The following is a 16,426-nucleotide window of genomic DNA, read 5'->3' as shown; positions in this document are numbered from 1 at the left end:
ATTCCGGAACAAAAGCAAAAAGTTGTGAAGCGTAAACATTATGTTATGAGGAGAAAATCTACTATATTAAACTGTAAATGGAAGTAACTTATGTAAATATCATCTGTGTTGCAGAATGTCCTATACTGTTCACTCCTAAATGCTTAAAATAAAAGTTAGTTTTTAGACTCTTTCCTTTCTGCTGCTTTTTCTCATCTGTTACTGTACTTGCAGACTCAGTTGTAGTTCTTAAGCAATTTCTTAACAGTTGTTTTTGCACTAAACTTGCTGTTGCTGAACTTCTGGGGAAGTAGCATCTCCTGCTCAAGGTTGCCTTTTTTTTTTTTTTTTAAAAACTGTCTAAGCAAGATCAAAGGTGTCAATGGCTTACTGATTGTTTGGACATACAATATATGCTGTGAAACATGATGTTTCATTCTGTATGTATGCAGTGAATACACCAACTCTGGTCAAGGTGACAGTGCTGGCAAAGGAGAAAAGCTTTCCACTTGAGTGGAAGTAAAATTATTTTAAGTCTACAGATAGCATATTTTGTGCAGCTCTCACATATTTACTTCCAATCTTTTTGCTTTCCTTGCTTTATCTGTGAGCTTACAGTCCTTTAGAATGAGGTGAATTAAACTAGCTGCAGTTAAATACCTTCATGGATAAGGGTGAAACTTAAAAGGACACCACTACTTATGTTATCCATTTCACTAAAGTTGATTGATCAGTGAGACTAATACAGGACACACTTGTGCAAAATGGTAATTGTGAGATCTGCCTGCCTCTAACCTGATTTCAGGACACAGCTGGGCTTCAGTTTCTTGTAGAACTATGGAAACCATATATGAAAAGAGAATGAAAGGTCTTCTCTTCGTGTCCCTTACTTTCTTGCCTTCCTCCTGCAGAATAGGTGCAAGTAAGAAAATCTTCCAGACGTTGTTTGGGTGAGGATGGGGTAGAAAAAAGATTAAAAATTGGAAGTAGAAAATATCTATCCCCATAAACAGGGATAAAATAGGTTAAAAAGAGGCTTGTCAAATTCATGTGATCACAGAAAGCTGAGGATACAGACAGTGAATAAACTGAATGCTGGACTGTCATTCATCACACTCTGCGGTGAAAGAACAAGGGAACACTCAGTCTAGTAGAAGAACAGTTTAAGCTTATGGAACAAAGCACTTCATGCAGTGGGTAGTGAACTTCTAATATTTGCTGTCCCATAAGGTGAGAGAGGCAGATAATTCTCCGATTCCAGGAGTGGTTGGACAAGATAACAGCCAACAGGTTCATACGTAGATACTGAAAGGGTTAAGCAAGGATGTATTGTCTTGTATTCCTCCATCATTCCCAATTGTCCTGTGTCAGGAAAGGTCTGTAAGAAGTGGCTGGGCCTACCAACAGTAGCAAAAGGAGGTAAAATATTAAGCTATGTCAACCGATGTGTGATCCAGTAGGGCATCTCTGATGTTTGTTCAAATAAGTGTCATTTGAGGTCTTTAAAGGAAGCTTCTGTCTGTACCAGGTGCATTTCTGATTTACCTCTACTGTCTTTGATTGGGATGAATATTGGATCCTAGCATGACTGTTTGATGGTGCCCCCTATATAAATGTTACAGGAAAAGGGTGGGAAATTAAGCTGAAGTAGACTCCTTGTAGTAGGTTTGTTATCTACAGACTGAAGCTTGTCTGAACAAACAAAAAATAGAAAAGCGACAGCTCTTCTCAAATAAATTAAAGCGGATAACTAACAGTGCCAATTAATGTCAACATTGAGAGATTTCTCTTGGGAAGAATAGGCTCTTCACTCATGATAAAAATGTTTCTTTTGTGGGTGTTGAGAATGTAAGGCATCTGATTTTAATAACCGAGTTGTTAGATGTTTCATAATGATGATATATATTAATATATATACTTACATTTAACCATTTTCATTAAATGTACCTGGCACAATAGAATAATGAGCACAGCTACACTGTGATGGCTTTCTTGTAGAATTTAGACATGCTAGTGGCCTATGACCAAAGTTTATTTTGGGAGAAGATAAGTTATCTTGTTTTGAGGTTCAAGTTTTTGTTCTCTTCTCTAGGACTTGTATCCTGTTTTCTGGGGTGGGGCTTTTTCTTTCTTAGTACTTAGAAATCTTAGTACTAGAAAGCGTCTGGACTGAATATCATGTGTCGTCTTGCCCTAATATTCATCCTGCTTTGCTGCATGATTGTGGCCGTCAGTACAAAGCATCTAGATCACTTCTAAATCCTCTTGTGAATGATCATACCCTTCTCAGTATAGGTGTTGGGCTAAACTCTGCTACTTTTTTCATCTTGACACCTTAGATCACAAAATATGTCTTAAGATACCCCAGCACCTCTCCCTTCTAGTGAAGTATGTAAACTTCATGTCCAGTGTGAGAACTATGTAGTACTTTGTCTGATATGTTTTCTTGTGACTACACAACTGGGCTTCAGAGAAAACCATCTCCCAATCCAAAATTGTCAATCTTGTAGGATTTAGAAGCATGGCTTTACAGGACAAAGTAAAGCTGTTGTTGTGTCTGACCTAGCAGGAGCAACTGATATGTCTAATTAGAACAGGAAAAAAAAAAGCAGGAGGGAAAAAGTGTCCTGTGGAATCTGATCACTCTAAAAATAATCAAAAGTCAAAATCTGAATTGAGATGGAAAACACTATTGGTGATAGTTAGTGACTCTACAAAACTTGTTGGATCTGTTCAGAGGATGTTTCTGTGCTGTACAAGTGCACCCATGCACTTAATGCTCCCAAAGTGAGATGAGTGCCAAACTCCACCTTAGAGTAGTTGCAGTACTCATAAGAATCTGTAGCATCTGCCTGGAGTACATAGTTGTGATGAGCTAATCCTTAGTCAGGCTTACTTTTAATACTAAATCATAGCATGCATACTACTAAATGGACACAGCTGGATTCTAAAACACTTGTGTGAAATGCGGCTGGAGTCAGTTTGGAAGGTGGTGAAATACCTGTGACTTTAGTTAGAATTGCTCACTACTTAGGGAAAAAACAGTCTTAAGCTAATAAAATATTTATGGAAATTTGGGGTTGTGATGGAATGTTGAACGTCTCTGTGGGAGAAATTTACATGCAACACTCTAGGTGTGAGCATAAATAATTATCCTTATATCTAGTTTAGAAACCAGTTGAAAAAAGAAGAGAGGAAGGTCCAAAACACTAAGCGAAAAGCTTGTGCTGGATTTTTAGCTTCATTTTTAAACTAAAGGGATATTGAGTATCAATTAAACTTCTCAGGCAAGTATACAATACCATTGCTCTTCTAAATGTAGAATGGGTGATTGCTGGCTGTATTAAAGGGATCGTTGAACCAGTGAAGATGGAAACTAGATATAGCTGTGGATGTTATCTAGCTCATAAGTATTACTACATATTAGTAAACCTAGCTAGTTTTTTCCACTGGTGGTGCAGTGTAGAAGGCTGGAATAGAGCAGCAGCAAAGTGTTCTTCAAGGCTTGTGAACACCTCTTGCTGCAAACTATGTCTAAAAGCCTAAGAGGCATCTACTGCATGTTAAACCATTCAGAGGACTTTAACTATTTCAAGACTTCAAAATGCCATATGATATGAGCATGTGGCTTTCAGATGGTGACTGTTTTTCTTATTGTAACTACTATTTGGTATTGCCAGTGACTTGTGTTATTGATTTTAATCAACCTGAGCTGTATGTTTTGTTGTGGTGGTTTTTTAGGATATGTGAAGGAGAATTGGGAAGATGATTCTCTAAAGCAAAAGACAACTGAATACGTGAAAACAAATACTTCTGAGAACTGTGAAGAAATAATAGGGTTGAAGGAAAGAATTAAAACCTTGGAAGGTCAGCTTGCTGCACTTGAAGAACAATGCAAAGGAGAAAAAAACAAAAAAGAAGAGTTCAGTGAGCAGATAGCAGAGTTACAACTCAAGCTCTCTGCTTCTGAGGGAAGGGCTTCTGGCTTAAGCGAAGAACTTCAGCAGTGTCAAGTTGGCTATCAGAAGATTGTTTCTGAATTGGACAAACAGAAAACTATAAATAGGGAACAAGAAAAAAAGATTATTCAGCTAAATAACGAAGTAGAAGGTGCCAAACAAAATATAATTGATAAAGTGTCACAAATCAAAGCAATGCAGTCCAAAGTAGATGAGTTTTATGAATGTCACTTAGAGTCTTATGCTATGGATATTGATGTAGTTAATCTAAAGGATTCCTTAAACTCTCGAAAAGATGAACCAGAGAGAGCTCAAATGAGTCCTGTCTGCATGCAGTCCCAAATTGCTTCTACAGAAGATCTGAGACAGGAGAGGTCCTTTCGCTGCAGTGTTGAAAGCCTTTGGGAAGAATGCAAAAATATTATTAAGGCTTCTTCACAAAAAAGTCAGCGGATTCAAGAACTACTTCAACAAGTTGAAGACTTAAAGAAGGGACTTTATGACACTGAGAATTATAATAATCAACTAAAAATAAAATTAAATGAGATTGCTAATCAAGATCATCAGTCCGTAAAGGAAAAAGATCTCATAAATCAGTTACAAGAGCAAATCCAGAAGAAAACCCAGGATTTTGAAAAACAGGCTGCAGGAGATCAGAGAGTAATTTCACGGTTTGAGGAAGAAGTTACTAACTACAAGGGAAAAATAAGAGAGCTTGAATGCCGATTGGAGGCTTTTAGAGCTAAAGATGAGAGCATAACCAAGTTAGAAGAAGTACTTAAAGAAAAAGAATCTATTATTTTAAATCTAGAAAGTAATACAGTAGCTCTGCAAAAGAAATGTGCCAATTCAGACAAAAAACTGAAAGAATTAAATGATCAAGAAGCAAATCTGAAGGAGGAAGTTGTGCAGTTGATGAGTAGCTTGGAGAACATGAAACACTCCCTTCAGGAAAAGGAGAAAAATGAGGATGAGCAAATGCAATCGATAGAATTGTGAGTAAACAATGAGATAACTCATAGCCCTCTGAGAACAGACGCAAGTTAAAACTACCTTATGTGAACATCAGTTTATTATGACATAACACACTTGTATGTTTATCAGCTTTATTAACCAAACTGCTTCTTTAAGAAGTTTTAGTACATACTTGAATTTTATATTTGTATATTCTGTTGGCTCTATTTTCCTTACCTGTTTGCATATTCTTTCAAAAAGATGTATCTAAATCATGTGGAACTGTTGTAGGGGGAAACGGGAGCAACAAAGAAATGAAGAATTATTTGGGGATTTCTAATAGTTTTGTGTTGCATAACCTTTCTGGAGGAAATAACATACAGTTTAATGTTATATCCTGTATCTTGCATAAAAGCAGGCAATGTTTTCTTTGGAAAGGACTGAATAATAAAAAGGAAAAGAAGAAAGGGGAAAAAAAAGCTTAGGGAGTAAACAGCTGATTTTGGTAATAGCTGTTCTAGGTGAACACAGTCTACCGTAAGAACTTGAAGGAATAATTGGTGTAGGAGGCTAGAACTTACCCCACCCCCCTCTAATTTTTAAATCTTTAAAAAACAAAAGATTAAGTATATCTGAGAGATTATATTTCCCATGTCATAAGGAAAGAGCAATCATGTAAAAATAGCTTTAAGATGCTATGTAGCCCTTCTCCTGATCTGGGATTTTTTTTAGTGCCCTATTTGTGGGTACCTGCGTATACTCTTAAGTTCAGCATGAAGGTCTGCGGATCCCTGACCGCAGCTTGTAAAGCTTTGAAAGGTTTTCCTTTTGTGTGGCCTTGTTTTGTATTGTCAAGTATAGAATCTAAAAAACTTCTTATTAGTTAAAGTAAAAATCCAAGATGTCTTACCGTAAACTTTTCTTAAATAAATATGACCACTTAAAAATAAACCCATCAAACTTCTTAATTTCTTTGTAGCTCTTACAACAGTAGTACATGTTGCAATGTTATTAGTCTTTTTAATTTTCTTTTGATTTTTGTTTATTTTGATCCTTACAAGGTCTGGGATGTAGATACCAAGTTTAAACTTATTGATATTAACTTTGTTCCTTTTGTTACTTTGTCACATAATGATAAAAATGGTTGCTCTACTAAAATAACACAAAAAAAGTTACAGTGTTCAAAAGTGAATCTGAGTGGTTTGTTACTTCAGGATCACATAATAAGAAGCTGAAATCTACAAGTAAAATTATTAAGCTTGTCATTGATCTGATGGATCTGAGATTCTACTAATAAATAAAACTAGCAGTCAGAGTGCCTGAGTTAATGTGTAAAAGCAGTTTCTTTGAAATGTGTAACACTAATGTTATGTCTCTTAATTTCTAATACAAGGCTACGTAAAGATCTGTCTGAGAGCTCTGCCCTTGTACAGAGTTTGAAAAAAGATTTGCAGAGGAAAGAGGAAGAATATACAGATTTGAAAGAGAAATTTTCTGATGCCAAGAAACAAATTCAGCAAGTACAAAACGAGGTTGGTAACCATAGGACAAATGTTTCTTCTGTGAGTTTACGCTTGGGGTTCTGTTATTAAAACCTCTTTTCACAAATCTCAAGCTACAAACACTAAAAGTGATTCATAATAAGGTTATTTCGAGTGATGTATTTAGAGTAACAGTGAATTTTAGGTTGTATTGCCATTGAAGCTCTAAGCTGAAGATAAGACCAGAGGTCAAAACACTGATTAGTACAGATACTGAAAGGGGGATGTAAGTTTTATTAATATACTTGAAAAGGATTTGTGAAAAAGAAAAACATGGCTGATCTGGTTATGGAGAAGACTTTATAACAGCAGTAGCATTACGTTGCTATTTGTGCTGACTTCAAAGCCTCAGACTTGTCGAAAATGCTGATCTCTGGGAGGAAAAGATGGATTAATCAGAAAAGGAAAACACTAACTTCTAGAGACTTTTTAAAAACTGAGCTGTGTTTTCTATTAAGCTCAGGGAGAAGAAATGAAATAATGGAATAGCTTTTATTAATGTCAACTGTTGGTATTTAGTTACAAGTAGTAGGATTTTTTAGAACCTCATGTGATATCACGAGAACTTAAAATCCAAAAAACTATTGCAAAAATTTGTGCTTGAAAGTTAAGCCTTAAAAAAAGTATTATTCTCTTCCCCAGTCGCCTAATATTTGAGGACCTTTTCCTACTTGACACTCAGTGTATAATCCTCTGTTTGAGAAGTAGTAAGGACTGGATGGGATCACATGTCAGAGAACTTTTTTTTTTGTAGTTTGATTAGACTATTTCTTGGTGGTTTGTGGGTCCCCCCTTTCCCTGGCCAAATGTAATACTCTATGCTGGAAATCCTTCCAGGAAGGATGTACAGAATGCTGCCCCTGAAATTTGTCTAAGGTTCTCGCAAAAACTTGACTCTTAATTAAAAGTATTTGGTTATTTTGATAGCTTGCAGAGACTGTAAAAGGCTTATTGCTAAATGATAGCTTTGCTTGCTGTATTTGTCCATGGTGACAGGTTTGTACGATGCGGTCTGAGGAGAAATCCCTGAGGAACAAAATTAATGAACTCCAGAAAATTAAGAACCAGTTTAGTGAAGAATTAGAGATCAAACAGCGCACAATCCTGCAACTTAAAAAGGTATTTAACTTTTTAGAATTTTACTTGCTCTTAGTTATTTTAACTAATCCATTAGAGGCAAGCTTTCCAAGCAACCAGAAAAAAGCTTACAGAAATTGAGGTAAAAATAAGAATAGCCAGCTGAAATAAGTTTTAATGGATGAATGAAAGATGTTTAAAGAACTTCTCAGTGCAGGACATTGTCAAATTGTTTTAAATAGAGTAATCTGCCTAGTAAATACATACTTTAATACCTGCAGATATTCTGATTATGTGTGTATATATTATATATAACACTTTGATATGTTAGTAGTAATATCTTCCTCTAAACTTTTTTTGAATCAGCTTGAATATTTATTTACGTTCTATGAAAAAGAATTATTCTGGACTGTTTGTCTTAAATACTTTATTCATTACTTATTAAAACTCAGAATGAAAAGCTACTAATTTCTAGCATGTATATTTTTCTTTTAACATTTTCTTTAATTTGCTTTCAATGTGATATTTAGGAGCAGGTGAATAATGAGAAGCTGGAAGAAATCTCCAAACAGTATGAGAAAACATGTAAAGGTCAGCAAAATCCAGTATTGTTCAATTTTTTTGGTGTGAAACAGCAACATCATGAGTTGTCATGTTATTAGCGAATTTGGAGAGTCTTGTATATTTATATTTTAAAATACTGAGAAGCTCCAACCCAGACATTAAAATGTTACAGTCAGGAAATATTTTTTATTGAATCATTGTTAGTAGGTATATTTGAAAGCAAAGAAACAGTCTCAGAATAAGAAAAAGAGAAAGTGTGTATTTGCTGTGTTAATTTATTAAATGTTGGTATTTGCCATTTTAGTTGGCTGTTTTAATGAAATCAAACACTGGAACATGACCTAGCATAATAGTGCTAGTTTCTGCAGGTTTAATAAACATTGAGCAGCTGAACAATGGTTAGTTTCTCATATCATACAAGCCATAATCTGACTGACGTTAAAACTGGGACACTTGCCTAAATCAAGCTGATGAGAATCACTTAAGAATTTTGGATTTGGACAGTTCAGTAGAGATGCCCTATTTCTTTCTGATAGAGCTTTTGATCTCAGGGAATGGGGAAACAACTTGTAATGAAGGCATTTTAGGAGAGGACGGTGGGGACTAGGAGGAGTCTCATCTGTAAATTTATTCTCAAATCTTCAGATCTGTGTGCAAAGGAAAAAATAATTGAAGATATGCGGATGACACTAGAAGAACAAGAACAGACTCAGATTGAACAAGAACAAGTGCTTGAAGCCAAATTAGAAGAGACCAACAGATTAGTTTTGGGTAATCTCTCCATTGAAAGGGAGTGGGGGGGCAAAATTGTTCTGGGTGTCTTGTGATAGCTGCTTTAAATGTCTCTTTTTATTTGTTGACTGGGATTTAGACGTTGATCTTATGTAGTATGTAACAAACTTCTAACAGTTAAAGGCTTCTGTTCATTTGTGGTCATAGCTGATAACTCCAAGTAACTTTAGTAGAAGGATGTGAACGTGGTCAAATATGCATTGAAACTGCACTTTATGTAACCTCATTTTGTGTACTGACTAGAACTGGAAGCATGGAAGCAGAAGTGTGGAGAGCTGAATAAGCAGAGTGACGATGATTTGCAGCAAAAGATGAGCAAAAATGAGGAGAAAAACATAAATGAAAATAAGGAATTAATAAAGCTGCAAAAAGAACTGAAGGTAAAATATGGTGACGTAACTTATACTTTATGTTAAAGCTGTAACTTTTATTTAGAAGTTCAAATTTTTTTCTGTCACTATCTTCAAGAGCTAGGCCATGATATGGTAAGTTCTTGCACTGGTAAAGGAAGCCTCCTCCAAAAACTGCATTGCACCAGCGCAGCAAAGTCTGGATGCAGTGTGCTTGTAATATATGGCGTCACCGATGCCCCATAATGGAGTGCTACCATGGGTGGTGCTTCTGTAGCTGGACTCCTCTTACAGTTATCTTAACCGGTCCAACTCCTAATACCCATTCTGAATTTCTTTCCAGTCAGTTGCTTGGGCAACTAAATCAAACTCTTTCAAGATCTTGTGTTTGCTGGTTGACCTGTAAGTCCTTTCTCTTAGGCTGAGGATTTACCTCTAATTCTCCTTGGGTTAGAAAGTAGCCTTCTTTTTCCAAGCAGTTTTTCATGTGCCTTCTGTCTTATGTGGGAAAAAGTCTGACAACAGGTGTGATTGTGACAGAACAGGAGGTAAAGTTGCTGTGGATTGATGTTCTTACATAGTTACTATCTCTGCCTGCTATTCAAACATTACTGCATTCTTTGCCTTTCAGTCTTGAGGTAGAAGTAAGTTTTCTAATGTGTCCTGTAAGGCAGCATAAAAGATCGGGAATTTGTAAATTAAAAGGTTCTCTTTAGTATTACTTTTGGTGTAACTTTTATAGTGTTTGTGACTTACCCAGAGCATTTTTGAGAGGGAAAAAAAAAATCTGTTCCATGAAGACATGCCAGTCTGAATAAGAAGTGCTGAAAATTGTTACTTTTTTTTTTTTCAATAGAGGAGAACAAATGAAAATGTAATACTTGCACTTGGGCATATGCTGGAGTAAAAACCATGCTGGTATTTCTGTTATCTTTTTGAAACAAGTCCATTTAATGGTAATATGGTTTTTAAGATTTTGTTGTTGTTTAATCTCTGCCTGTGGTTTTATTTCTGATTTTATGAAAATAGGAAAATGAGGCAAAGTATCAAACTGAGAGAAAGAAGTGGCTGGAGGAAAAAATGGCACTCATAAGTCAAGCAAAAGAAGCTGAGAGCCATCGCAACAGAGAAATGAGAAAATTTGCAGAGGACAGAGAACGTCATGTAAAGCAACAAGCAGAAATTGTAAGTGACTGGAGGTCTCAGCAGAGTCCTCTAGTGTAAGTCTTTAGTACAGAGCAAATTTCATGTCAAGTGTTAACAGTGTGGGTGCTTGAGGGTAGCTGGCCTTTATCAAAGTCCCCTCACTTTATCACATGGCAAAGCCTAGATGAGATCTCAATATGAAAAAGGAAGAATGGGAGGGTCGCAAAATGAAAAAAGTTAGTATGTAATGGAAGTTAACCTGCCTACTCTTTTCTATCCTATCCCCACCACCACCTCAGTATGAATTCTTCAAACTTCGTATTGTGTGTAAAACACCAATAAGCAACCTACACTTAAATGAATCGCTACTTCATGAAGCTAAGAAAACGTACTTTGAAAAACAAGATTTGTTGCTTGGCTTTGCTAAAAGCAAGCAGAAGTTGACAGAAACAAGCTTCTTTCCAGGTGTAGAGTAAAAATACTTGGTCTAAATGCTGGTGGTTTTGCTCCCTTATCGCTTTCAAAGTAGAGTGACTGATAGTAAATAACAAAGTGGATACCTTGCCTGTTCACTGGACTGCGTCAAGGTTGTAATTTCTTAAGCATATTAAATTTTTACACGAATCTACAAAATCTAAAAGTACATTTGCATCTAGAAGTAGTTAGCAATGACTTTCTGGACCTGCAATCAGTGCAGGAGGATTTTAGGAACTTAGGACTACTTTCACTTTGTTACTTTGCTTGCCTGAGACTTGTTAGTAATAAAATCACAGAGTGAGCAAACAGGAATGGTGGTTCTTACCAAAAATTCTCTTCACAAAGCATATGAATATAGACACAGGTTTTCTAATTGAAGCATGGTTTGCCTTTGCATATTTGTAGTGAAGCTAGTCCTATGTGAGCTTTTTAAGATCTACATTGACTCTCAAGTTTACTAAGGGCATAAAATAGTACTAGCTATGTGAAACCAAACTATCAGAACAGTTTAGATAGCATGTAGAAGTGGTGTTCAATTCTAACCTATTTTTTCCCCATTTAGGAGAGACTCACTGCACAGCTGGTAGAAAAGGACAGCAATCTTCAAAAGTGGCGTGAAGAAAGAGATAAATTAGTAGAAGCTTTGGAAGTACAGCTCAAGACTTTGGCTTCTAACAACACACAAAAAGATAAAGAAATAGCAGAACTGAAACAGGCTGCACTAAAGGATTCTGAAAAGGTCATCTCTCTTTCTCAGTCTATTGTGATTTTTTTTTTTGTTATCCATTAATGCTCTAAAACACTATATTGCGCTTTGCATTTTGGCTTTATTTTTCGTTCTTAAACCCTGTCATATTGAAACCATTTTTAGCTAACTTAAAAAAATTTTATTTCTAACAGCAACTGAAGCTTCAAAATATTTAGTAGTTCAAATAAACACTCAAGTGTATTTGATCCTTTAATTGCAAAGTTGGACTGGAAATCTGAAAAAACTGTCACATTTGCTGCCTCTTTCACAGCACCATAGCCTTCATGAACAAATGGGAGGTGAACTTCTTATAACTCCTACATAAATAGAGTAAAATTAAAAACTTTGCATTAAATCTTCCTAGGCTGTTATATGACTTTTCTTCACTTTAAATAGTGGCCACTCATATGTGAAACTATTGGTTTTTTGTTGAATAGCTGACTGTTTTAGTCTGCAGTTCTAAAAATGATGTGACCAAGTGATCGTAATGACGTTTGTGCACGTTAATGTCTTTTGCCAATCCTGCATTCTGTGGCAATTCTTGCTATGTTTATTAGGATAAGGAAACTCTTATAGAAGAACTAAGAAAACAGCTGGCTGAGAAAGATGACTTTATAAAGGAATTGAAACAACTCATTAACAGTGAAAGTCTTCAATCTTCGGTAGAAGTACCTGATGGACAGGATAAAATAGATCAGTCTGTAAACAAAGAGGTATGTTTGTTGTATAGAAAGCATGTACTCACCTGTTGTTAATAACTTTTCTTGTTTTCTCAGTATGTGTTTCAGCAACAATGGGAATATCACAAGCGTTTCTTTTCATAGTTCTTCATACTTAACTAGATCTTCAGTTCTGAGTTCTTGTTCCTTCTCTCACACTCACTCTCAGGAAAAAAAGTACTTTAGTTAATAGAATACCACCTCTCTATACACTATAGAAACTACATACCTGAGGGAAAAGCTAGTTAACTAATCCAGATTCTAGAGATTTGGAGACATAATATTTGTAGTGCGATCTCAGTTGGGTTATGTCATTGTTAAGGGAATTTCAGCTCAGACAATTTTCATGATATCATCTATAGTGTGGTAATAGAGACAATTCTGTAATTACAGCTGCCAGCCTATATGGGGTTCACAAGAACAAAACAGTATCTTGCATCCAACTTAGAACCAAAGCAAAGTAATATTTGAAGCTTACACAACTTTATATATTTCCTGAACAAAAACTAAAAGGCTTGCAACCATAGTGACACTCCTGATTCTGACCAAACCCTTGTGTGCTACACAAACAGTATTTAGTGAGGTAGTTCTCCTGCTAAACTGAATTAATGATATGTGGCTCCATTTCTAATTAACAATGAACAGGGCTGAACATGGATTTCCTAAGAGTCCCTTCCCTGGCTGCTAGAAGACACAATTCTGCTCTTGTTGCAGAACTGGACTGAATGCCAAAATGCATCTCTATCTCTTTCCTGTCTACTGCTAAATAAGACCGTCTGGCTAGTTTCTTGCTACTTCATCAATTCAGCTAGTGCCTTATAGATAAAGCTTGTGATGTATGAGGGAGGACAGAATAGTGCTCAGAAGGGCTACTGCTTTATACAGCTTTGTAATAACAGCTAAGAAAGCACCATAAAATTAGGTTTTTGCTATAAAGTTAGTTATAGAGAAGAATCATCGTGAACAATTGGTGATGAAGTATTTGCCTCAAGCCAGTAGCAACAATATTTGATGTTATGAATAAGGAGAGGCTGCTAACAGGATTATCGTGTGAGGAAACTGTTATGGTGGTGAAGTGAATGGGGTAAAGTGATCAAGGTGATGTGTCTCCTGCCTTGTGAGGAGAGGTTAAGAAACTGGCACTCTGAATAGGAGAGGTCAAGGCAACCAGAGGGTTATGGGTCTGAGGCTTACAAAATCATGGTTGTGGTGGGTAAAGAGAACGTAAAACAGTCCTTCCTAAGATCCTGCAAGAACTGGGCAGCGCTTGATGAAACTACTGGGAGATAATTTTAAGACAGTTAAAACAGCGTATTCCTACATGAAGCAGCTAGTGTTCTTCTGGAAGTGGTGGAAACCAGTACTACCAGCAGTGATTAGAAAAATTTGTAGTAGAAATCTATAAATGCATTCATAAATGGGTACTCTGAGGATAAGGCAGAAATGTACCCTCTGACACTTCTGATGCAACAACTGACAGTGCTGGGAGACTATGGAGGGAACAGATAACAAGGCAGCCACAGGATCACACGTGTTATCCCTAAATAGCATCTCCCTTGCTAGTCTTGAAGGCAGAATATTGGACTGCTGGTGAGACCCAGTAGGGCACACTTAATGATCACATTGTGAATAGATGTTACTGGCTTAATCTTGTGTTGTCTTTCAGCCCAGGTGTTCATCAGCTGTCTACACTTCAGCTTTTATAGAAAATTCAAAATATTTTGAGGTTTACAGTCTAGCATAATCTTTACTCATTCTAAATATTTACAGTTTATGGAAAAACAAAGCAAAACTAATGCTATAGCTGGACAAAGTATTCCAGTAAGATATGAAGTTAAAGAGAATTATTTATTATCTCTATGTCCTAGCAGTGTCTCTTCATTAAGTGAGGTTGGTATAAAACTTTAAATTTGAAAATCTTATGCAGTTGTATGGATTTTGCTAAATGCAGAATAAGAAAGAAAATGTGTCCTGTTGCCTGAATAATTCTAAAGTTTTATTCTGCAAATCCCTTTCTTGATGATCAGAACACCTGATTTAGTGACTTTTGGTGGAAATAAAAGTTGTATAACTTAACAATGTGAATAATTATATCTGACTTCAACTGTGTGCTCTTGAAAACTTACCTCTCACCAATGCTTATGAAATGGCTGATGATTAGATAAGTCACCTGAAATAAAAAAATATAAACCCTTTTAAATGGATGAGCAATGGAAGGGGAAATTGGATTTGCTTTCTTCCACTGCAGGATTCCTGTGTGTAGCTTTATTTAGCTAATGACACTAACCATTCCTATGTAACTTTCTGATTGCTAACTCTCATGAAGTAGCAGTTATAAAGAAAACTTTTTATTAGCCAAGTCTATATTGGGGAATGCAGTTTTGTTGGTATTCCTACTCAGAATCCCAGCAAAGCCTGTTGAAGAAGGTGACTACCTTTTGGCTTTCCGTGAGCTTTGATCATTTTCCTTTTTGAGAGGAGGAAGTTACCATGCAGGGTGAACCAGCATAAGAAGCAACAGCCCCTAGTCTGTTTGGGACCCTACTACCAGCAGTAGTAGCAGCCACCTGCCATTTCTCACCACCAACAACCCCAGCAGCCTGTCTTCCAGGTTTCACTCAAACAGCTGCTGAATTCATTTTTGTGTGCCAGCCAGCAGCTGAACTGCTGCCATAGAGGTGTGGGAGCCAGGGAGGCTACAGCTTTGACTTTCTTGCCGGTTTTGCTAAGGAAAAACAGTGGTTGGGTGGATGGTGGAAGGTAAGTGCTGCTGGGCAAGAAGAGTTGTGCGAACTGACCTTTCCATCCCACCCTTGCTGCACAGTTCTTGCAGTTTGGCTGTGACAAGGTCTTCAGCTTGCAGGCAACAGTGCTGCCTGAATGCCTGCTCTTCCTCCAGAGAACAGATAGTGATGTAGAAGTCTCTCATAGGTTGAATTTGGCTTGTAGCTTGCCAGTTGGACCTTGTTACTTATACAAGTAACTTGGCTAGTGTAGGAGGGGAAAAGAAATCTCCCTAAAGATAAGCTAGAGAAAGACTATACTTCCCTGTCAAAAGCTCCTATTACTGCCTAGTTCCTAAGGAGCAGCAGAGTTAAGATGAAGAAAATGGTGTCAATTCTACTACTGCTAGCTGTGAATACTGTGACTAGCTGTCTCTGCTCCTGAGGAAAATGACTTGGAAACAAAGTACCAGGCTGAGTTCAGCAAGGAAATCTAAGTTCTGTGATCATAGATAGAAATGTTAATTTTTTTTTTAAATTTAACAAAAAAGTTTTAGAAAACAAAAGTTAAGCTCTGCTGTAGTTGAAGTAGATTTCTTCACTTCTATTACAAGTGTCCTGAAAGCTAACAACTGGAAAATAGAATGCTTGCTTTGCAATCCACTGGCGAGGAATACGCATTATAGTTTTTTAACTCATAGTTATTTTAAAACTTGTTTTCTAAAAATTTCCATATGCTTGCAGGACCATTCAGAAGTTGTCCTTGACTCTCTGGAAGTGTCCACAGAAAATGGAAAAACTAGTCGGTTCCCAAAACCAGAGATGGAAATCCAGTTCACACCTCTGCAACCCAATAAGATAGAGGTGAAACACCAGGGCAGCACCTTACCAGTTACAGTTAAAATGCTCAAGCCAAGAAAGAAACGGAAGAGTGAAGAGATGGATGAGGTATGTTCTAGACCAACTGATAAAATATGTTGTGCAGTTTTGTGATGTATTACTCTGATCATTTGTTGAAATCCTATCCTTATCTTCTGATTCTCACTGAGATCCTAAGGATATATCTAGGGCATACTGAAACATCTCCCTGCCTGCCCCCAGCCCTGTGGTAGATCTCTGGCCTGTGCTGAATAAGGTCATAGACTTCAATTTATCCAGACTTTAGCCCCTTGTCCCTTATTTGCAGTTTTTCTTTACCCTATACATTTCTCTCTCCCTCCTGGTACGATTTATTCCTGTCTCTGGCCTTGATCTGTGGGATTATGGACCAGTTCTATAGAATTGCTCCTTTTGTTTTAGGCAATCATTGGTGTCAATTATAATCTCTTCTAATAGGCAATTGCAAGTTAAGCCCCTGGATTTATTCAATGCATTTCAGAGTTTCAAGACCACTTCCT

The 16,426-nt window shown here is 36.7% G+C and overlaps 1 protein-coding gene across 1 annotated transcript in view; it reads left to right on the top strand.

Annotated features, from left to right (window-relative positions):
* KIF20B (kinesin family member 20B) overlaps nt 1-16,426 on the top strand; it is a 39,782-nt gene that overhangs the window by 17,210 nt on the left and 6,146 nt on the right. Inside the window, exons 19-28 of the mRNA XM_063338466.1 lie at nt 3,721-4,933; nt 6,286-6,424; nt 7,430-7,552; nt 8,041-8,101; nt 8,720-8,845; nt 9,110-9,246; nt 10,246-10,401; nt 11,402-11,578; nt 12,145-12,300; nt 15,774-15,977. Coding sequence (XP_063194536.1) covers nt 3,721-4,933; nt 6,286-6,424; nt 7,430-7,552; nt 8,041-8,101; nt 8,720-8,845; nt 9,110-9,246; nt 10,246-10,401; nt 11,402-11,578; nt 12,145-12,300; nt 15,774-15,977 — 2,492 coding nt within the window. The remainder of the gene's footprint in view (nt 1-3,720; nt 4,934-6,285; nt 6,425-7,429; nt 7,553-8,040; nt 8,102-8,719; nt 8,846-9,109; nt 9,247-10,245; nt 10,402-11,401; nt 11,579-12,144; nt 12,301-15,773; nt 15,978-16,426) is intronic.

This window comes from Chroicocephalus ridibundus, chromosome 6 (assembly GCF_963924245.1).
Source record: "Chroicocephalus ridibundus chromosome 6, bChrRid1.1, whole genome shotgun sequence".
Lineage (NCBI taxonomy): Eukaryota > Metazoa > Chordata > Aves > Charadriiformes > Laridae > Chroicocephalus > Chroicocephalus ridibundus.
Note: the sequence above shows the minus strand (reverse complement) of the source record. Positions and strands in the feature narration are given on the sequence as shown.